Source organism: Caenorhabditis elegans, chromosome X (genome assembly GCF_000002985.6).
Source record: "Caenorhabditis elegans chromosome X".
NCBI classification, from domain to species: Eukaryota; Metazoa; Nematoda; class Chromadorea; order Rhabditida; family Rhabditidae; genus Caenorhabditis; species Caenorhabditis elegans.
In genome coordinates, this window is record NC_003284.9 from 16,785,000 (window position 1) to 16,807,367 (window position 22,368).

General features: G+C 36.9%; 4 protein-coding genes, 3 non-coding genes and 1 pseudogene across 10 annotated transcripts; 4 read left to right on the forward strand and 4 right to left on the reverse strand.

Moving 5' to 3' along the window:
• The first annotated feature begins 1,438 nt into the window (after nucleotides 1-1,438).
• Nucleotides 1,439-2,619, forward strand: T01C8.2 (PHB domain-containing protein). The gene is made up of 2 exons (NM_078306.5): nucleotides 1,439-1,601; nucleotides 2,384-2,619. The coding sequence occupies exons 1-2, from the start codon at nucleotides 1,455-1,457 to the stop codon at nucleotides 2,477-2,479; spliced, it is 243 nt and encodes an 80-aa protein (NP_510707.1). The 5' UTR covers nucleotides 1,439-1,454; the 3' UTR covers nucleotides 2,480-2,619.
• A 13-nt stretch (nucleotides 2,620-2,632) lies between these two features.
• On the reverse strand, nucleotides 2,633-5,413 carry got-1.1 (annotated as a pseudogene). The gene is made up of 5 exons: nucleotides 5,337-5,413; nucleotides 3,823-4,233; nucleotides 3,355-3,724; nucleotides 3,002-3,310; nucleotides 2,633-2,772 (listed from the first exon to the last, which is right to left on the reverse strand). Coding segments are annotated over exons 1-5 (1,307 nt in total).
• Nucleotides 5,414-6,347: 934 nt separating this feature from the next.
• On the reverse strand, nucleotides 6,348-8,127 carry got-1.2 (Aspartate aminotransferase, cytoplasmic). The gene is made up of 4 exons (NM_078308.8): nucleotides 7,716-8,127; nucleotides 7,080-7,450; nucleotides 6,724-7,032; nucleotides 6,348-6,674 (listed from the first exon to the last, which is right to left on the reverse strand). The coding sequence occupies exons 1-4, from the start codon at nucleotides 8,111-8,113 to the stop codon at nucleotides 6,526-6,528; spliced, it is 1,227 nt and encodes a 408-aa protein (NP_510709.1). The 5' UTR covers nucleotides 8,114-8,127; the 3' UTR covers nucleotides 6,348-6,525.
• On the forward strand, nucleotides 6,972-7,118 carry T01C8.10. Its single transcript, NR_072918.1, has one exon. It is a non-coding gene; the product is annotated as an Unclassified non-coding RNA T01C8.10 (non-coding RNA).
• T01C8.11 lies at nucleotides 7,419-7,527 on the forward strand. Its single transcript, NR_072919.1, has one exon. It is a non-coding gene; the product is annotated as an Unclassified non-coding RNA T01C8.11 (non-coding RNA).
• A 2,960-nt stretch (nucleotides 8,128-11,087) lies between the features above and the next one.
• Nucleotides 11,088-18,405, forward strand: aak-2 (5'-AMP-activated protein kinase catalytic subunit alpha-2; the record flags this gene model as incomplete). 3 transcript variants are annotated; one of them, NM_078310.9, is made up of 10 exons in its annotated part: nucleotides 11,088-11,232; nucleotides 14,708-14,871; nucleotides 15,047-15,515; nucleotides 15,690-15,808; nucleotides 16,034-16,139; nucleotides 16,229-16,334; nucleotides 16,390-16,591; nucleotides 16,693-17,004; nucleotides 17,415-17,566; nucleotides 17,750-18,405. In NM_078310.9, the coding sequence occupies 10 exons, from the start codon at nucleotides 11,090-11,092 to the stop codon at nucleotides 17,849-17,851; spliced, it is 1,875 nt and encodes a 624-aa protein (NP_510711.2). In that variant the 3' UTR covers nucleotides 17,852-18,405. The 3 variants fall into 3 exon arrangements, with proteins under 3 accessions (NP_510711.2, NP_510710.2, NP_001024868.1); NM_078309.7 differs by having other exon boundaries at nucleotides 11,090-11,232; nucleotides 16,384-16,591; nucleotides 17,750-18,399; NM_001029697.6 differs by lacking the exon at nucleotides 11,088-11,232 and having other exon boundaries at nucleotides 17,750-18,333.
• Nucleotides 12,116-12,175, reverse strand: T01C8.9. The gene has a single exon (NR_072920.1). It is a non-coding gene; the product is annotated as an Unclassified non-coding RNA T01C8.9 (non-coding RNA).
• On the reverse strand, nucleotides 18,322-22,116 carry mec-4 (Degenerin mec-4). Its single transcript, NM_078311.8, has 15 exons — nucleotides 21,933-22,116; nucleotides 21,317-21,572; nucleotides 20,907-21,269; nucleotides 20,743-20,854; nucleotides 20,366-20,526; nucleotides 20,120-20,268; nucleotides 19,915-20,072; nucleotides 19,784-19,872; nucleotides 19,518-19,690; nucleotides 19,371-19,466; nucleotides 19,133-19,247; nucleotides 19,028-19,088; nucleotides 18,842-18,970; nucleotides 18,718-18,793; nucleotides 18,322-18,578 (listed from the first exon to the last, which is right to left on the reverse strand). The coding sequence occupies exons 1-15, from the start codon at nucleotides 22,113-22,115 to the stop codon at nucleotides 18,393-18,395; spliced, it is 2,307 nt and encodes a 768-aa protein (NP_510712.2). The 5' UTR covers nucleotide 22,116; the 3' UTR covers nucleotides 18,322-18,392.
• Nucleotides 22,117-22,368: the final 252 nt, after the last annotated feature.

Genomic DNA, 22,368 nt, shown 5'->3' on the forward strand with positions numbered 1-22,368 from the left:
TCATTTTCAATTTTTCCTTATCAATCAATCTCGTTTTCTTCAAAAATTGAATCATCTTTTGATACAACAGACGTATTCTATTCATAGCCTCATATTGGCATTGGCTATCAATCAAGATGCCAATATTTTACAATGCATTTTTCATTTCCGGTGAAAATCTAGAATCTAGAATTGAGAATCGAGAATCTAGAATCCGGCCCGCTTCAACTATTTTATATATATACAAATATATAAATTTCTGCCCACTCTTTCTTGATTTATTTGCGATTTGGTTGCATGACGCAGGCGTGTTGCTCTTACTACCCAAACAAGGAATAAAGATCTTTAAATGCGGATTTCATATATTAATTTTTTTCTTCTTTCAATTTTATTTTGTTTGCCAAGAAAAAAAAAACGTGTCCTTTACTACCCTTCAATATTTTTGTTTCAACTGAAAATATAGGTTTTTTAAATTAAAGGATTAAAAATGAATTAAAACTTTTTTTTAAAGTAAGAAAGTCTGTTTTAGATTTGTTTTTATTTTAAACTTGAAACCATACCTACAAAAATACCATTAAAAATTTTAACAAAATCTTTGTAACATTTGAAGTCAACTTTAAATACTTCAAATAAGCATTTGATTATGAGAAGTGTGCATATGTATATTTATTACTATTATTTTTTGTAGAATTTTTTAAAACGTATGTAAAATTTACATCTTATGAAACATGTATGGGGAAATTTTCAGATGAATGGTAAGAGGGTTAGTAAGTTTATTAGGTTTATCTATTCAATCACAATGTAATTTTTTGACTGAAATGCGCCTGGTTTTAAAATTTGAGAGCATGTACCTTTAATTTTTGTCCTACATTTTTACTTTATGGGCTGTTTGTTATAAATTTTGTATATTTACAGAAAGATTTCAACTCTTCATTTTTTATGAATCTTTTTTATTGTAAAGAGCATTAGTCAATGCTCACCAAATGATTTCTCAATTAAAAATCACCGATCTGAGAGCTCAAAATGCTCCGTTCTCGTAACGCCAACATTTTTATCTGTTTGTGTCTTCACATTAGTCTACCACCACCAACACTCAAAATATCAAATTTTTCTCAATTTTCATTCACCGATCATTGTCTCCACTCTTCGCCTCAATCTCCGTCGACCTGTAACTAACCAGTTGTCGAATCGCATTGGATCGTCGCGTATCGCTCTCTCATTTCCTCATGGTCTTCCCCCTCAGGGCACTACTCCTCTTCTTTTCCCAAAATGCCCATGATTTTCACTTTTCATTCTGTGTTGTTGTTGACACGACGACTGTCTCGTTTCGTCCTTTCCTCTTGTTTCATCCCTCCCACGGTTACCTCTTCAAGTCTTTTCTCATTGATTTTTGAAAGTTTTTCAATTCTTTTGTACCGTAATGATAGTGATATTGATAAGTTGAACTATTTTAGTACAGTTTCAGGTGACTAGAGATGCCAAAGCAAGAGTTCAACCCACTTGATTACACTGGACCACTGATAGTTGGAGCAATTTTCTGCGTCTTTTTGTTTGTGATTTCGTTCTTTGTTATCAACTTCTTCTGTATTACCAAATACGATGATATTACAAAGTTTGAATTGGTGAGTTTAGTACTTTGTAGTTTTATCTTTAAATTATTTACAAATAGAAGGAAACCAATAGCATTGTACGTTCTAAAGGTTGGGTTTGCTAGAGAGCCTGCTTTATGTTAATTAAAAAGTTGAGTATCTATACAACATACACATTTGATTTTTGGCTTTGCTGCGTACCATTATTACTCAAGAATTGGTATGTATTCAAATAATGCAATAACGTTGTGAAATTTTTTCTCTAGAAATCGTTCATAATTTCTAAGTAGAAAAGTCAATTATTTCTGACAATTTCTAATTTTTTTATAAATAAAAATGCACATTAAGAACTTTTGATAATGTTGCAAGAAAGTTGGGAAAGTTATTTGTCTGGTCACTTACTTTCGAAATGTATTAATCGATCCTTGAACTTTTTTGTTCCGCAGAGGCTGGCGGAGTTTACAAGCGTACGACGTGGTTCAATTTTCATTTAAAGCTTTAAAAATGGAACATAGATGAACATTTCGAATGCTAAATGCAAAATCAAATAATTTAATTTTCACGACTCTATAAAGTTTGCCAGCTTCCTATAACTGACACAAATAAAAAGGAATCCTTTAATGAGAACGAGTATAATTTCTGGAAACCCCCGCCCCTGCATAATACTCAAATTCTCAAAAAATTTCCAATTGTCTTTACTGCAGACGTTCAATGAACTTTTCCCCCACCATATCAATGATAAGTGTTTTACTACCTAAACATGATTTATAGTTTGATCCAATCAGTCTCTTTCCTTTATATGCATTTTTTTTCAGATGGGAGGTAAATATGGATGGCGCCTAGGACCACATCCATTGATCGTTGTCAAGAAGGGTGGATTTGTCGCCGAGGAGGAGGTTGATGATGCTTAAATACTTAGTTCCATTCCAACAACAAATCTATATTTTGCTTTTAATGGTTTTGTTTTTGAAATATGCAGTACGTTTATTGCATTTTTAATAATTCCGCAACTTTTTGCTGCAAACTTTTATTCGAATAAAATTTTAATTTGAAGTGAATACTTTTTAATGAATTGTTCGTACAGTGTCATCAATTGCTCTAGCCACATAATCCAAGTTACTCATGTTAAGCCCGCAGATATTAATACGACCGTCACTGAGAAGGTAGATCTTGTGATGGGCTATGAGATGGTCGACTTGACAAGCTGAAAACCATTTCATTTATTTTTTAGGTTTTTCAGAAAATGTCTAATCTAAAATTGCTTTTTATTAATTTTATTCCCCACGACCATACGGACTTAAAGCTGGATGTAACTTTTGTGCAAAATGGCACAATTCCGTCCGGAGCTTTGGGGTGTTTTACGAGAATAGGTAAAATAACCTAATGCTTTTTCACTATGCTAAATAGTTTTTTGAAAAATATTGCTTACTTACGCGTCAATCCGGTATAACTGAACAACCCCGATTGTTGAGTAATACGATCCCATTTTCCAGAAGTTTGAAGCATATTCAACTCTCGAATCAGTTCTTGTCTTGTTTTCTTAATACGAAAAGCCATCATTTTAATGGAATTTTGCCATTGTTCTCTGTACTTCGGCGACTTGAGAATCTCATGCACAATACGTGCTCCGTAAGCTGGAGGGTTAGAAAAATTAGAAACATTAACAAGTGTCAGTTGGGATTTTAGGTTCGCAATATGACTTGGTTTGTTCACGATCACAGTAAGGCTTCCAACACGATCATCTGAAAATTTTAATCCTAACTAATAATATTCAATTCAAACTTACTGTAAAGCCCAAAATTCTTTGAGAAAGATTGAGAGACAATCATTTCCAAACCCTGTTCGACAAAGAACCGAACAGCCCAAGCATCTGCATCAGCGTCGCCAGAAGCTAATCCCTGATCAGCAATATGAAAAAAAGTGAAAAGATTCTTCTGTTTGATGACTTGCGCCATTTGTATCCATTGCTCTCGAGTTGGGTCCATTCCTGTTGGATTATAGCACAGGCTTGAAGAAGAACAGCTGATCTTTCCGGAGCTTGGCGGAGGTCGTCAAGTAACTGTGTGATGTTAATTTCTCTGTTATGCAAGTCCCAGTACGTATATTCCCTAATTGAATTGAAACCACTCTTTTGAAATGTACGCTCGTAGTTTCCCCTGGAAAAAGAAACATCACACAATTGGTCGTTTTAATAATCGGTTGAAAAAATTTTGATTTTCTCATTAAAAAATACCCCCAAAAAGCATTTACTTACCAGCATGGATTGCTGACATAAATCGTCTTCATACTAAGAACTTGAGCAAGAAACTCTGCTCCAACACATATGGCACCTGTACCAGAGATGCACTGAACACTAAATGATCTTCCCTCTTTGATAGCCAAAGAATCATTTCCGAGTAGCAAAGCGGTGGCTGATTTGCAGAATCCATCATGTCCAAGAATCGGTAGGTACTCATGATTGTGATGAGGCTCGTGAGGGAATTTAAGTTCGATTTCTCGAACCACTGGCAAAACCCACGGCTCTCCATCTTCCGTGCGATAAGCTTCTATTGCAAGATTTATTTTCACAGGGCAAATTTCTTTCTGGAAGAGTTCCGATGTATGGAGCTCTTTGATTGGCGAAGCAACATGAATTCCATCAAAGAAAGATAGCCGCATATTTTAACTGAAATTTATTTGCTGTTTAAGCTTAGATAACATTAACCCTTAGCCTAAGATGGACAAAAAAGTCACGTAAAACTATGTATAAGAATGGCCACCATTTCTGGGTCAGTTGAACTACACAAGTACCAAAAGTTGAATAGTTCCATGCATAACACGAAATAGAAAAATGGGAGTTTTTTGGAGCAGGTGGCGATAAGAAAACGAAATTTTAATTTATAGCTGACGTTGAAAAAAACTCTTGAACTCAGAAAGTGCAAGAAACAAAATTTCTGGGACTGCAAATTCAGTACATTTTATACTTTGACTATAAAACATTTTTGTAGCTCACTGTCTTCTGAAAAAAAGAACTGGGAGTACTTTTTTTCCTTAGCGCAATCCTGTTTATATACGGTTGCAAAAATCGTTATAGCGTTCGCAACATGGTAATTTTGTTCAAGAATCAAAAAACTGCGGTACTAAGTTTTTTTTTTTTTTAGTTTATTTTTTTTTAGTTTTTTTATTTTTTTAAATTTATTTAGTTTAACTATGTAAAGTTTTTCTGTTCGTTTGAAAATGAATTTGTGTTCCTGATTACTTCCTGGCACGTATTCACATTTTCATGGTGAATCGAGTCTGGTGAAGATGGGCGTACCCACGGTTCGACATGTTGCTGGAATTCTCGTGCTTTTTGAAAAATGAATATGCCGTTCTATTAATTTTGTAACCCCGTAACAAATGAAAACCGTTTTGTAACGGGGTTTCTTAGTAATAATATTGGGTATAAGTACAACAATAACAACCATAATAACAATATAATAATAATAATAATAACAATAACAATAATAAGTACAACCGCTTGATAATTGAGTTTGCCATTTTTAGAGCAATGGAAAATATTACATTGTCATTTTCTATTTATTAATTGTTATGATCAAATAAAACCTTTTTCATCCTTCCCATATTCATTGGTAATGATTACTCTATTTTTTTCCATAAAACAACTACTTGATGAACGATGTTACGGCGAAACACGAAGGTTCGAAAAAAACTAAGACAGCTTAAAGTGCATTGCAATAAAAAATGATTTATCACTTGATTGACGTTGATAAGAAAATAGAAGCCTACCTCAACTTTGAATACTCCGGGAAATGAAGTTCGTGTAGATGAGAATGCGAAAGTTTGACGTGGTCAGTTATAGAATTAAATCAGTTTTTCAAACTGTAGTAACAAATATTAACAGCTGCTCGAAAAAAAGTTTTTAAACATGGTGCCAGGTGGTCAGTAATACACTGTATTTTGAAGCATATGACAGAAGTTGAAACACTTTTTTTTCAATTAACTACAAGAAAATTACAAAAATAAAATAAAGCCTAGTGATGATTAGTATTTGCACCATATATCATAATTGCTTGAACAGAAAACATTGTTCATAAATCCCCGCAATTTTTTAACTGTCTTTCACACTCCGGGTCATCGAAGTTTGCAAGACGTAAGCTTTTCAGGTAATGGAACACTGATGTATCCTTACCTGTACACGTGATTTCAGAAAGTTGGAGAGCCGTTTTTGAATTGGTGCTCCGTTCAAATTGACTCTAAAAGTTATTCACGAAATCCACATATAGTTGAATGTTTTTTTAGTATTGTGGAATAATTTTAAAACAATTATTCTAAATACTAGAGAACCATTTTTAGTACAAAACTGATTATTTTATCCCATCCCGTTGTACAACGTAACAGAAAAGCATAATTTGAAAGTTTCTCGGAGCACACTTTCAATCCAATGAACTGTAAAGAAAATTGTTGTAACAAGATTTTTCTCAAATTTTGCCACATGACTTCGAGGAGACTGAAAAATTTTAACCAAATCGACAGGTGTCTAAACAATAGATAGATGGCAAATATTCTTAATCTAAACTTGGGGTGACCAGAATTACAAACTTTGTAACAAAATGTCGTAGACTTTTCGCACAACAGTTTTAGTTTTATTTTTGTTCCGGCAATTCTGATGTTCCTCTTGCTTCCATATGCCAAAAATCCGCTGCTTCATGCATTATGGCAGTGTATCCATAATTGTCGCGGTTAGGAGCGAATATTTTATGAAATAGTTCCCCAAGTAAACGTCCACATCACACGGATAATAATAGCAATGATTCATTTTCCATTCAAGAAAAAAAAGTAATCGGGTTAAAATAAATAAAAGTACACACGGGAAATTAAAACTAAGTGCATAGAAATACTCAATCTACACTTAATGCTCAAACTTGAAGAGCACAAAAACTCAATTTTTCACATAAAATTCATAAATTTCAAAGCTTTAGATGTTGCTCTTCACGGCACGCACAGTCTCATCAATCGCCTTGGCGACATATTCCACGTTTTTCGTGTTAAGACCACAAATGTTGATGCGGCCGTCTCTGAGCAGGAATACTTTGTGATTGGCAATCAGGTGATCCACTTGGGCAGCTGAAAATTAAGATTGTCCTCATCAGAGTGTTAAAAAAAGCAAACTCACAAGTAAGTCCGGTGTAGCTGAACATTCCAATTTGTTGAATGATGTGATCCCAAGTTCCAGGAGTGCCAAGATCCATCAAATGGCGCAATAAGGCGGCTCTCATCTGCTTGATACGAGAAGACATCGCTTGAATAGACTGGTTCCATTGTTCACGGCGAGCTGGGGTGGTGAGCACCTTGTGCACAATTCTTGCTCCATGTGCTGGTGGATTGGACCAGTTGGCACGGATAACCAACGACATTTGAGACTGGAATCCGGCAATGACAGCTGGATTGTTGACGACGACAGTAAGGTTTCCGACACGCTCGTCTGAAATTTTGAAGTATTTTACTTTTCATCTTCTATTCAAAACTTACTGTAAAGTCCAAAGTTCTTGGCAAATGATTGGGACACAACCATCTCCATTCCCTGGTCTACAAAGTAGCGGATCGCCCAGGCGTCCGCAGCTGGATCACCAGATGCGAATCCTTGGTAAGCAATGTCAAAGAAGGTGAAGAGGTTCTTTCTCTTGATCACCTCGGCAACCAACTTCCATTGCTCCTGAGTTGGGTCCATTCCAGTTGGGTTGTGAGCACATCCGTGAAGAATGATGACAGACTTCTCTGGGGCTGACTCAAGATCGGAGAGGAACTTCTCAATGTGCACACGTTTGTTATCATAGTCCCAGAAGGTGTAGTCGGCGACGGTGGTGAAACCAGCCTTCTTGAAGACAAGCTTGTGATTTCCCCTGAAAATGATAAAAATTCATGATTTGATGAATTTCGCCCAGCATTATCAGAGGTTCAGGAAAAGTACCTTACACCTCTTTGAAAGAGCCTTGCTGAAACTCATTTTTTACCTAGATTACCTAGGTTTATGGTAATACTGCCAAGAATTGGGCGGCTATTTTAAGAAGTTGAAGTTCTGGTTGACTGCTACTCACTCTGGCCAATACAAGACTTGTTATATTTTATCAGATAAGTATGTTTGGCTCCGATTTTTCGACCACTTACCATGTTGGGTTGCTCACGTAGACGGTCTTCATGTTACACACTGAAGCAAGAAACTCGGCTCCAGCACGAAGAGCTCCGGTTCCAGAGAGACACTGTACTCCAAACGATCTTTCCTCCTTGATAGCTGGCGATTCGGCTCCGAGGACAAGCTCGGTGGCAGCCTTGCGGAAACCCTCGTGACCGAGAACTGGAAGATACTCGTGATTGAGCGAGGTGTCGTTGGCGATTTCGACTTCAGTCTCATGAACGACTGGAAGCACCCATGGCTGTCCCTCCTCTGTGCGGTAGGCTCCAATTGTCAGGTTAACTTTGACGGGAGCCGTCTCATCGAGGTACATCTTGTTCTTGTGGAACACCTCGATTGGTGGAGCAACTGGGATTCCGTCAAAGAAGGACATGTTGAGTGTTGTTTCTGGAATTAAAAAAAATCAATAAGTTTAGTTATAGAAATTGAAGAGATGAAAAGAGTGGCGGTATGCCGCAAAACGCGATAATGAGGTGTATTTATATAGCGAAAGAGATCAAAATCGAAAAATGACCACGTTAAAAGGAGGTCACCTCATCGACATTCGAGAGGATTTACTTGGAAACAAAAAACGTTTTAGGTGTTTCCAATAAAAATCGATTTGATGATAAAAATTATTATACGATAAGAAACGTAAAACTTTCTACTTTCTTATTTTAGCACTCAAGAAATCAACAGAAACGTGTGTTGATAAGACTACGGGCCCAGTTTCAAGACTGAACTAGATGGTTACTTTCTATTGCACCAAAGTCGACAGTTCACAACAAAAGTTACAGGAAATTTTGCCTAGTTTTCGGACAAATTGAGGAAAGGGGGTCTCAAAAACGGACTGCCTCTTCTCGACAACTCTTTCTCGTCGGCCCGCCCTCCAATAAGCACACACTATTTCCGAGAAAACAACACATGCGGGTAGAAAACGAGAGGCAGCGTTGTTGTTTGCCAGAGACGTTTTTCGAGACGTGACCATTTTGAAAATTTTTATTTCGAGGAAAACGTGATGGCAAGGTGGAGAGAACGGGCAAAACGCAGCGCAATGAGATCGAAATGTGTCATTTGTGAGGGTTTCAAAGTGTTCTTTGATAAGGCAAATTACTTTTTTGAAAATTGAAAAAAAAGATTGGATATTTATCTAGGTTAATGTAATAAGATCCTAGGAATAAATGAAATTATATCAAAATTCCCTCACCAAAAATGAAAAACTATTTTTTTTTTTGAAATTTTCTAGTGGAAGTTTTCTTCTGTTTTTGCCTATAGAAAAACCTTGAAAGAGCTGATTTTTTCAAAATCCCTTTACAAAAGGAATCAAGGTTAACCTATACAACTACCTCGTGAACTTCAAAGATTCAAAAACCAAACGACCACTTCAAAAATTATTGGCAAAATGACCTTTTGAAATGAGTGATGGTGCGAAACCGCCTAGATAAATAAATATAACAATCTCACGTGGCCAGGCGGAAAAACATGTTTATGTAAATTTTCGAAACGAAAAATAATCGGTTTTCTTTTTGGGGTGATGATGGCGGGACATGATGAAAAGAAATGGAACAGTATACACGAGAAAATCCAAGTTGCTGGGTATTTAGAAATATGGATGAGAACTAAACAACATTCCGCCCGGTAAACGCCTTTGAATGAATGAGAAGTAAAAATGAAAAAAAATCACAGAAAAATATTCACCGTAATGAGAATTTGCATACAAGATTTCCGGTAGAAAGAAGGGTGAGAGAAGAGGTAAAGAAAAAGGCGATAAGAGGCGCCTCCGGGCCGCCTTAAAGCCTCAATTCTACGTGGCGAAGTTCTCAACAAAGTTTTGTAAAATTTACGACAACTAAAAATTTTTTCAGCACATTCTGATTTATTATTTTAGTCACCGACTTTAATGGGTGGCCTTTAATGATTTTGAAGTTAATTTGAAAATTTTTAAAATCAATAAAGATGAACATGGACATGGATTTTTCACAAAACTAACAATTAAGAGGCAACAAAAACAAACATAATGATAGTTGTTAGAAAAATGGAAATTGAACAAAAATTTCAAAAACAAAGAAAGCAAGTCAACAAGTGTCTAACGAAGAAGTAAACTTTTCTCATCACTTGGACGCCGAGTGTGCTCAAAACCATTGTGCTCCGAAATATGACACTTTTCAACTCGTCCCATCGTTCAAAGTTATTATTCCCTCTCATTTTTTTTCCCGCGCTCTCGTTGGCTCTCGTATCATGAGCTCTCGTTGACAAGTAACTTTTAAGTTTCAAAATTTATCTATAGTTGTTAAAGTATAATGTTTTCCTAGAAGCTGTAAGCTTGGCAGGTGACTTTCCCTGCGGGAATTGCGAAAAAAATAGAGACTGAATAAAACGCATATACTGTTTCATATTGTCTGGCACGTGCCTTGTGGCAGGAGGTATACCAATACACTGCCCCGTTCTGATCCGATTACTTTGACAAAAGTCGCCGAGTCTGATACTCACAAACAGTAGCGTCAAGTGAGGAGGGCTCACTTTACCAGAATTTATTATGAATGTTTCTGGTATCATCACATTGTTTCAACTTTCCACGCGCTGTTACATTGCGTTTTGAATCGATTTTTTGGTATTCTGCCAAATATAGCTTCAGTGCGTTGCACTCGAGCATCTGAACATATTTGCTTTTTGTTTGGCGAGAGGAAGGAAAAAGCACTGAAAAGTGCTTAAAAATCGTTTTGAAATAAGGATTAGTAACTGGATTAGAGCTAGAGCATTAAGTGATATTAGGCAATTTTTGTTATTTCTAAAAATATGGAACTATGCGGGTGGAATTTTTTGTTCACATGAACGTGTCAAAAAAATTGTTAATGTTCATACCCTCATTTACATTTCCACTTTTATGGCATTTTGGAAAAAGATGGCTATATTCGCCCTGTTAGTTTTAGAAAACCTTTTCCACTAGATATTGAAATTTCGAAGTGAAGTTTTCGCTTTCATCAAACATTCTTCGAGAGCTAGCTTCAATTGTTCTCCTTCATTTTTTCTATTGCTTTATGTTGCATTGAATAGCTAAAAAAAAATTCAAAAAGCTATCCCTTCAAAAAAAGAAAATTCGCTGCTTCTCGACGTGAAAAACAATGAAAAAAGTGTTCGGTGAGTACTTGTTCTATTTACACAGCAAACCTTTTTAGCAGCCGAGCTGTTAGAAAAACCAAAAAACGCCACCAAAATATGCTTATTCACATTTTCCGTCATCACCATCGCCGCCGATTTCTGCGCATGACAAAGTGGCTTTTCTCTCTTTTTTTGGATTTCAAGGTCTAACATTGCCGTTCTAATGCCCGTTTTTTAGGTTACATTTCAAAATAACCGACTATTTTCAGAAATGTTTTCTCATCAAGATCGAGACCGCGATAGGAAGGAGGACGGTGGTGGAGACGGTACTGAGATGAAATCCAAGAGTCGGAGTCAGCCAAGTGGACTTAATCGCGTGAAAAATCTTTCAAGAAAGCTATCGGCAAAGTCAAGGTTAGTTTTTGAGGGGTTTTCGGGGGGTCAAGGGAAGTCAAAAACCGCAATTCTAAAATTTTGCGATGGGTAGCCACAGAAGGGATGTTCTTTTCATTTGAAAATGTGAAAAAGATTAATTTTTTTTAAAACCACACTGATGAGTTTAGTGAAAAAATTAAACATGCTTCTAGCGCCTCAGCTAATCAACTCAGATTTTCCGTACAAATTACTTTAGTATTACGAAATATTGAAAAATTCATCGGCCCTCAGCAAATTAGATTCCAATTCGGGAAAATACTGAATTTTCCCTGAATTCCGTGTTTTGTCTGTGTGAATTAAAGATTGTTCACATTTAAAATAACGTACCAAGGTTTTTTTTTGAAAACTTTCTAGATCACTAGTTTTTGAAAGACTAAATATTAATTTTCAGCAACTTTTTGTAAACGCCCATTACGATTAGCAAAACAGAAAAAGATAACAGCAAAAATGTTCAATGCAAAAACAAAAGAAAAGAGACTGGAGCCTTAATGCAAAACGAACAATGTGGGGGCCCTTCCCGAATAAGTGAGCCGCGCGGAACGCTGCCGCCCTCCACTAAACAACGCGCGGTACGATACTCCGTTCATCGGACCAACTTCCCCCCTCTTTACCTAGTTGGCAACATTTTCTTCGTATTCTCACGGATTCTCCTCATTCATTCCGCTTTCAAACCCAATTTCCGTGCATTTAGCATTGGAAAAACACGTGCCGCAACGTATCCGAAAATAGTGTGAGACGCAGACGGCTGGCGCCCCGCGTGAGGCGACCAAAAGGCTTTTCTTCTTTTTGTCCTCCGTTGAAAATCATGGTAAATTGAGTGATCTCGTTTGCGTATTTGTGTGTATGAGAGAGTGTGAGTGTGTGTGTGTGTGTGTGTGGACACGCCAAAGCTTGATGGAGTCACATGTATATCATGAAAAACACAAACAGATACCACACCAACGAATCTTGAACCTTGAGTTCTTCCGCCAGTGTTCATTTTTAACATCTCTTCATCGTTCTGCAAGGAGACCTGTCAAAATTTCCAACAAAAAAAAGAGTTTCCCATAAATTAGGAAAATTCTGATAGGTTCGGAAGTTTTCCGTGAAGTAACTGAATATATTTTCAATGATCACGAGAAGGCAATTGAATAAATGTTAGTTGGAAAATTTTTATTGAGCTTCTAGATTTTGTTGTCTAATATTTGAGCCTCAAACTTTTAATATAGGTTATTATTTTTTATTGCAGCCGACAATTTTTTGTGGCAATTTATATACAAAAGCATAAATATCTGAGATGCTTAGTTTCATAGAAATTCAGTTCAAGAGGCTTCACCGTATAATATAATATATTCTTGCTGAAACTACAGGAAAATTTAGTGGGAACTTGTGAAATTTGAAAGCTCCCAGATTCGATTTTGTCATTCTTTTATGCAATGCAAAAATTATTTTTAAAAAACTGTTTTCGACATTTTCTCATGATTTGTGAAAAAGTTTTTTTCTCAAATAGAAGTTAAGCTCATTTTTCTAAATAGTTTTTCTAAACCCTGGATTGTCTCAAATCCGCTGTAGAAAAGTTGAAGCGACTGACATCTTATGAGCTAAATTTTTCCTGAGTTTTTGAAATAGACTACATCTTGATAATTGAACATTACAGTTTGACAAAATTTATAAAAATATTGATCAGTTGGATTTTATTATTTTTCTGTTGTTTTGTTCTAGCTCCAGTAGGGTGGATATTTTTCAAAAATCTCAAATTTTTGTGCAACTTCTATTAGTACAAATATAAAAATATTTCAAACGTGCACTTTTTGAACATGGACATACGTTAAATTTCCAATATAAAGGGCAAACTTTCAGCTGAGTTAGGAGAATATGAGCAGCTGTTAATCACATAAATCTAACAAAAAAACCACATGTTCCAACTTAAAATTGATTTCAAAATTTTGTGGCCAAAATGAAACCCTACGATGTCAGCCGAGTTTACTTTTTCAAAGTGCAGTTAGAAAAATTGTCTCAATTTTTTATCAGTGGAAACGTTTTTGGTAGTCTCACTAATTTTAAAGTTTAACTCGTTTTAGTAGAAGTCATTTAAAAAATTCAAAAATTGCGGTGTAACAGTTCTTTTAATACTTTTTCAAATGCCATAAATCGTCTGTAATTAATTTTCTACCAACTTGACAATTTCAATTAGTAAAATCACAGTTTTAATGCATAACTTTTTGATGCTAGTCGTATCAAATTGTGATTATTGTTGTTATCTTCACCACTTATATTACGAGTGTATCAAATTTCGATGACACAATACGGCTATTATTCATTGAGCGCTTGTGTTTTCTCTATCGTCTCCACTGTCTGACCTTCGATGATGTTTTTCTACATGTTTTTTTGTTCTCTCAAAATAGATGTTTCAGTTCCTCCAACCTTTTGAAAATCTGTAATTGGTGTTGATTTTGGAACCTTTCCTATTGTCTCTTCTACCATTCATATCCGGCACATTTATGTCAAAACACTGACTGCACCTGCTGTTTTTGAAATTTAGTGTCTGGTGTCTGGGCGGCAGTCATAAGACCTGATGGGCATACGGTTTTCCTAGAGACTCCTACTGCAATGGTCATTCTGTGATAAGAAGTTGCTTTTTTGTTTATCCATTCAAAATTACCATCCAAAAACCACACCAGTTATCAATTTTTAAGTCTTTGAGACCCGTAAAATCAATCAATCATGTCCACATTGCACTTTTGCCTGTAGAAAAACGCGATTTTCGGTTTTCAATCTTATCTCATTTCTGGTTTTCGTTCCCATTTGACTACTTGTTGTCAATTTTTTAGGTTAGGTCTAAATAAATATTAAAGATTTTTTAAAAATTTAAATGAAAGTTCAATTTCTTCTTTCTATTTTTTTGTTCCTACCTACCAACGCTGTTTGCGCCGGAGGACGATAGACATAAGGAAACGAACACACGGGATGCCTTTCCCTTCTATTTTTCTCCTCTTTTTCTCTATCTCTCGCCATTGCTTTGTGCTGTATGGTCAACTCTCGTTGTCTTCGCTGTGCGTGTGTGTTTGTCTGTTGTTAGAAAACGAGGAAAATTGTGAGAAAGAGTGAGCGAGGAAGATCGAGAGAGAAGAGTGTGCGTGTGAGAGGTGTAGGGGTCGCGAGAGTGTGCGGGAGGTTGGCGGACCTTTTACCACATTTTCGGCCAAAGGAAAAAAGGCATCGATCTTTGTTGGTTGTAGTTCTAGACATTTTTTGTTTCTGCTATGTTCTCAAAACACCAAAACTTGTTCTTAGATTTCTGATCTTTGAAAAATACATGCTCTTTATACACTTGTTTTTCTCGTTGTTTTGCTATTTGCAGGAGGTTCCTCGTGACTGTATTTATTGATTTTTTAACTGAACAATTATTCTGAGGAACTTGTGAATTCGAGATTTTACTTACGATCATTTACCTACCAACAACGTACGTTTTCAGAAAGGAACGCAAGGACCGCGATAGCACAGACAACAGTTCGAAAATGTCGTCTCCAGGAGGAGAAACGTCGACGAAGCAGCAACAAGAGCTCAAAGCTCAAATCAAAATCGGACATTACATTCTCAAGGAGACACTCGGAGTTGGTACTTTTGGTAAAGTAAAAGGTAAGCTACAACACCTTAAAATTCAACCAAACCGGAAAGTTAGAAACTTTTTCATTTGCTGCAACTTCCTGGCAACACCATAAGCTGCCAAATTGTTGCAAAAATTTTGTCCCAATCTGCCAAATACTGACATATTTATCTTTCTTTTCTGTTCATCTAGTTTTCACATTTTCAGTTGGAATCCATGAGACAACTCAATACAAAGTGGCTGTCAAGATTCTGAACCGTCAGAAGATCAAGTCACTGGATGTCGTTGGAAAGATTCGCCGCGAAATCCAAAACCTCTCGCTCTTCCGCCATCCGCATATCATCCGCCTCTACCAAGTCATCAGTACACCTTCTGACATTTTCATGATTATGGAGCACGTTTCCGGCGGGGAGCTCTTTGACTACATTGTTAAGCACGGACGGCTGAAGACCGCAGAAGCTCGTCGCTTCTTTCAACAAATCATTTCCGGCGTTGACTACTGTCATCGTCATATGGTTGTCCATAGAGATTTGAAGCCAGAGAATTTGTTGCTCGATGAGCAGAACAATGTGAAGATTGCGGACTTTGGACTTTCAAATATTATGACGGATGGTGACTTCTTACGCACCAGCTGCGGATCGCCAAATTATGCTGCCCCTGAGGTTATTAGCGGAAAGTGAGTGATTATGGTGGTCTCCTGATCATGGTTCAATGTAAAATAAAAACCAAATTAGAACTGAATAACAAAACATGAAACATGTGTTCGCAAACACCAAGACGACATTTTGCACTAGTAGAAATCCAATTAAAGTAATTGAACAAGATTAGACACAACAACTTTGTTTTGCAGGTTGTACGCAGGTCCCGAAGTTGATGTATGGTCGTGTGGAGTCATTTTGTATGCACTTCTTTGTGGAACCCTGCCATTTGATGATGAGCACGTGCCAAGTCTTTTCAGAAAAATTAAATGTACGTTAGTGTGACATGAGAATCAAAACACAAAAATGGCAAAGGATTACGACAACATACCAATTTCATTTAGACATATGAAAGCGAAATGGGATTTGAAAATTGAAATATCCCTATTACAAAAGGCACTATTACTATGTTTTGGCGCACTGCCCGGGTGATAAATGTTTGAAATTTAAATTGGAATCATTAAAAATTATAACGTTCACGAAATATGTTTTTTAGCTGGCGTATTCCCAACTCCAGACTTTCTGGAGCGCCCAATTGTAAATCTGCTTCACCATATGCTCTGCGTAGACCCGATGAAGAGGGCCACCATCAAGGACGTCATGTAAGTGGTCTTCTAAAAAGAAAAAAAAAACAAACATCGTTGCTATGAGACGCCAAGGAAACAAGACAATAACTGCTTTATATTTTCAGTGCTCACGAGTGGTTCCAGAAGGATTTGCCGAACTACTTGTTCCCACCAATCAACGAGAGTGAGGCTTCCATTGTTGATATTGAGGCTGTCCGAGAGGTCACTGAGGTATTAATCGTGTTCGATAGGAGCAGAAGTTTCTAATCACAATGAAAAGTTTCAGCGCTATCATGTCGCCGAAGAGGAAGTCACCTCAGCATTGCTGGGAGATGATCCACATCACCATTTGTCGATTGCATATAACTTGATTGTTGATAACAAGAGAATTGCCGATGAGACTGCCAAGTTGTCAATTGAGGAGTTTTATCAAGTGACGCCGAATAAGGGACCTGGACCAGTTCATCGCCATCCAGAGCGCATTGCAGGTAGGAGAGGGTGCATAGAAAAACTCTTGGTGGCAAAGAATAATAAAACTTTTGCATCGAACATGAAATTCGTAAAACAATATCTAAATCTTCAATTTCAGCGTCAGTCAGCAGCAAGATCACACCAACTCTCGACAACACGGAAGCCAGTGGCGCGAACCGCAACAAACGTGCCAAGTGGCATCTGGGTATCCGATCCCAAAGTCGTCCGGAAGACATCATGTTCGAGGTGTTCCGTGCGATGAAGCAGCTGGACATGGAGTGGAAGGTGCTCAACCCATATCATGTGATTGTTCGTCGCAAGCCTGATGCACCCGCTGCCGACCCGCCAAAGATGTCGTTGCAGTTGTACCAAGTGGATCAGAGAAGTTACTTGTTGGATTTCAAGAGTTTGGCCGACGAGGAGTCTGGATGTAAGGGTTTTCTTTGTTTAGATTGAACTTTTTGAAAGTGGAACCTGTTTAAAATATTTAGTTAATCGTTCTAGAAAATACTAGAAAATACAAGTTAGTGCATTTTTTTAAACTAAAATCACAATTTGAATTTGAAAAGCCGTAGAATAATATTTTGCAATGGTCTCTGAACATGCCCCTCTATAACCTAAGTTTCTGCATGTAGTCTAGCTTAACGTGTCACAATAATTTTGTTCAGAAATGTTTAAAACGAAGTTTGCTTTGCAGTTGGAAAAATAAAAAGGTCAATGGAAATTCTTTTTCAATAGCGTCAAGTCTTCTCAAGACGATTTTTTTTGTATGCATTTTTTCCTAATGGGTCAAATGAATATATAATTTCCACCTCAACCAATATTCATTAAAAATTTCAGCCGCCAGTGCATCTTCATCCCGACACGCATCAATGTCTATGCCGCAGAAGCCGGCCGGAATTCGTGGAACTAGAACGTCAAGCATGCCACAGGCGATGAGTATGGAGGCGAGTATTGAGAAAATGGAAGTGCATGATTTTTCGGACATGTCGGTGAGAATTAATATTTTTCTTTTATTTCAATATTTTTATTGTGAAGTATTACAAATAACTGGAATTGTATTTGGAGTGGTTGATATAGTTATAGGTTTTTTAAAAATCTTCGAGTGACAAGAAGTTGATGCCACTACCTTTAAATAATTAACGCACTAATTTTCAATGACCGAGTATTTTCAGTGCGATGTGACACCACCACCATCTCCTGGAGGAGCTAAGCTTTCCCAGACTATGCAATTCTTTGAGATTTGCGCCGCATTGATTGGAACACTGGCTCGTTAAGCACTCCTTGATGCCAACAATGCTCTGTGTAAAATTCAACTTTTCTGTCTCAAAATTTATTTCTTCCATTCCTTGTATTAAGCTTGAAACCCCCGTTTCTTATATTGGTTCACTTTGTTGCAGCTTACAGTATCTTTGTATTTTTTTTCTTGACTCTGTTTGGTTTTGCCCCTCCCCCCTTCACCTCCGTAAATGCCACGTATTTTAATTGATGCTATTCTAGTGCCGCTTTCATTTTCAGCCAATTTTGACAAGTAACCATACAAATAATTATTTAAAGTTATGACTTGACTTGTCACCCCCTTTGTTTCTGTGAATAGATTTTCCTTCAGCGAGTGATTGTTTCTGTTTTTTATATGTTTCTCTTCAGTAGTTTTTTTTTCTGTCTTTTAAACTCCCCTTCTCCTACTTCTTTGTGTCTATTGTAAGTAAAATATTAATTGAATAATTTCCTACCCAAAATTATTCAATTATTCTCATGTAAATTTTTATTTTAAGACACAACATTGCAATGGTAACTTTAAAACAAGAAAAAACAAATTCAGAAAGATCCAGACGCAATTTTCTTTGCCTTCTCAGCCTTCTTCTTTTTGTACAGAGAGTAGTTATGTTCGGCACTCATGTAGGCAGTTTCCAAGAAAAGGAACACAAATTCGCAACAGGTAAGGAAGGATATTCCGCACCAAAGACCGAGTTGTCCACCAAAATCGGCTAGCAAGTTGACAAACTAGAAATAGTTGAGATAAATTTTTTGGAATAAAAATAAATTTTTTTTTGCCTGCTCGCTAGTAGTAATTCGGCATTTTTTCGAATTTTTTTGATACATTTCTTTGATACACGTTCTTTGCCTAAATTTTTCAACTCACCCCATAAGCCTCTGATTCAGTGAGCATTTCAAAATTCAACTGCTCGTAGAACACTTCCACCATTGCTCCGTTCTCTCTCAAATAGGCCCAATTTTAAAGTGTGTTTTTTCTTGAATTAACTTACTTATAATGCTTATTACACTCTACCGCTGTACCATTACACGATCCTAGTTGAATTTGCAAAGATAACGACGGCCACTTTGCCGGCGAGTATGTAACGGAGTAGATTGACTGGCGGCATGGTTGTTGGCATCTTAAAATTGAAATTGCAGTTTTTTATTTAAAAAGTATATAACAATTCAAAAGTTACCTGCAACGGAAAGATCCGTGTAGGCCTCCCAAGTCATTCATTCTGGCGTCAAGACATTTTCCTGCAGAAAAAAATATTTATGGAGATGTCAAATTTGAAACTAACTTGCAATAGGGTCTGCTGCATCGCAATGCCGTGCATTTTCAGGGACTGGGAAACGTGGATCTCCACATCTGCACTCTTTCAGCACGAGTTGTTGGAAGCAAGAACGGTAGCAGCCCTGGAATAGTTCCCTCTGTTATCATATTAAGTTCTATATTTAATTGCTATTTTAACAAGAATCACAAAGTTTCTATGACCCATTTTTCCTACTAAACTTGCTTAAATTCTGTTTACTATTCACCTCTACCGAATATTCATAATTGCTGTAAATATAGTCCGATGTTTTGCCATCTGGCACACAATCTCCATAAGGTGCTGGCAAACGTGACATCTTTCGCTGAAAACAACAACACCATTACTCTATAAAAAGAGTTTGAATTTCTAATACCAATCGTAATCCAAATGAGGATACATATCCAGTTGGAGCAGAATAACCGAACGTATCAGGAAATGGGAAATCTTCTTTGTCATGAATAGTCAAACGAACGCCTGTGGCTTCCGTGGTTGGCATATAGTCAGACGCGTTTACATAAACCAGCATACGTAATCCGTACATGGGACCTGGAATCGGAACACGTTTTTTGGTTTATACATAACGGACTTCAAAAATTATTTTAGAAAAAAATATGTGGAAAAAATTTTGAGGAAACTAACCTGCTCGAATACTAGTCAAGTTTACTGTTCGATTATGATTGAAGGTAAAGCACGAACCAAACGCAGGGTCAATATGAGTCAGAAAATCTCTGAATAATTGAATTTATATCATATCTGAAAGCCTAACTAACGCTTCGATATCACACGCTTTTCCGTTAAACGAGCACTTGTGGACAAGTTCCCTTTTTGTAGTACTTAGCCGTTCCCTATCTTGCATTGACAAGGTAGCCATTGCAAACATGATGTTTTCCTTGGCTTTAGTGACAATTGCAACTTCATCTGTCATTCCCTGAAACTTTTCAGTTTCCACTTGATTTATATATTTGTGATTGTTACCTGAAATCCCATAGCTTCAAGGAAGTTTGGATCTTCAGTTGGAGTTCCTCCTTGAAGATATGTCCAAATTTCAATTGGTGGCGTCTTTCCGTTGTATGCTACACAGAATCTAGATGGAGCACAAATACATGGGGATCTATGGCCCTTCGCTGAAAAATTCCGATTTAGAAAAAAACAACAATAAAAATTAAGAAGAGTAAAATCAAACAAGTGAAGCTAGTTTGGCAAAGTGATTGAAAAACCTACCAGTTTTGTTATCTTTGGTGCAGAAAGCATGTTCATTGCAAGTATCACATTCGGTGGTTTCCCAGGTTCCGTTCAGAAAACAGGGCCACGCATCATGAGTTGATCTATCGAAAGCGCAAATACACCGATCGTCAAATCCCGTCGGCTCGTCGAATTTTGTTCTGAACGAGAAAAAAGATTTGTGGAGAACATTTCGAAACGTCTCATTATGAACTTCTGTATTTTGGAACCATATGAATTTCAAATTTATGGAAGGCAAAATTGAGCCTTCTCAAAAATTGGACTTATCAAAATGGACAAACTTTACCGTACCTCAAAATTGTAAGACTAGACTTTTTCAAACACTTTTTTGTCAAAGTTGTTAGACTAGACTTTACCTCTCTGATTGACATTCTTCCATCATATTCATTCCAGTAGTTGCTTCCACATCGTAATTCTCATAATGCTCATTGTCATATTCTTCCATTCCATCCCATTCCTCATCGGCATCTGTGTTCAAAAGAATGTTTTACGCGATGCTCATTTGACATGCAACACTCACCATTAATATTAAATACCTTTTTGGTAGTTGTTTCAAGTAACTCTTCCTCCTTCTCCTCATCCTTATCCTCTTGCTCACTAGACCCTTGGCTTCCACAAAGGCATCTTGCAAATCCTGGCTCAAAAAATGCTCCAGATAAATCACGTTTTCCTCGACGACGTGCCGGTTTTGTGGTGGGTGCAGGGGTGGTGGGTGGTTCGGTGACAACTTCGCGTTCCTCTTCGTGATCTTTGTTTCCTCCGGCTTTTCCCATTGCTCCATCAAATGCTGACAACGTTCGCTTTACTAAATCCACGCTTGTTGCTAAACTTGCTTTGTAAGGATTCAAATTACAAAGCGTAATTGCTGGAAAAGGTGCAGTGTCTGGAAATAAAAAAGCTCAGTAAGGAGCACATGATTTTTCAAACTACCAAATTTCAATTGAATATCGACAATTTTCTCATTCCTGTTGTATTTGTCAAGCACAGATTGAGCATTAAGATAGAGCATTATCATACATCCAAGAAAAAGTACGACCCAAACTGCTCGATAATATACGTTTGGAGCTTCACCAATCATGGGAATTCCGTGAGCAGATGTTTTGTAGCAAAACTCTTTGAAATGCCAGGCTAGACGTTTGTCATAGGGTAGCAATTTTGGATCGAATTCTCCCGTAATAAGTTCACACTGAAATTCGGAAATGTTAGATTACTCAGCTGCGACTTTTTGCAAGTTTTATTTTTTTTACCGTTTATTGAACATTTTAAGCGTTTTGATTATATTGTTCCAAAACAAAAAATCTTGGTTTTTAATTTTGGTACAGTTTTGCAGATAAGCTATCAAAGTAAAATAAACAAGTTGATTCAGCAAAAACTTAGTAGTTATAAAGACAAAATACTTATCGAAGAATTAAGAAAATACGGGCCTTCAAATTTACAGTTGAAAAACTTCAATGTATATAACGAATATTTCAAAAACTGGGAACAAAATACAATTGCATACAAAAATAAAATTTACCGTTGCAATTTGAAAATTACGTAAACTCACTTGTACTTCTGATTCTGTAGAGTTGAAACATTCGCCATAACCAAAATCTTCATAATATTCTCTTTCTGTCACAAATTTAGTCGTCTCTTGTAAGTACGCTAACGGGTCTCCATAAACCTGGGACATGTACTCGGATGGGTCCCGAAGGTGTTGGTAGTTTTTCAGGTTTTGCATCCATGACATTCTATAACTTGATAGCGATAAAAAAAATAGCATTAGCAAACTGATACTCTAAGAAAAATGAAGGAGGGGTAGTCGCTGACGACAATGATCTTGCTCATGTCTTCACATGGTTCCATTACATTATAAATGTATAGAATAGTAGATTGTTTCATACTTGTAGAATGAGAAGAAAGCTGATGGTTTTGAGGCAAGATAAGATCCATGAAAGTGTGTTGAAATGTGCCTGGTGTTTGAGATGTTCTGGTGAGGGTGG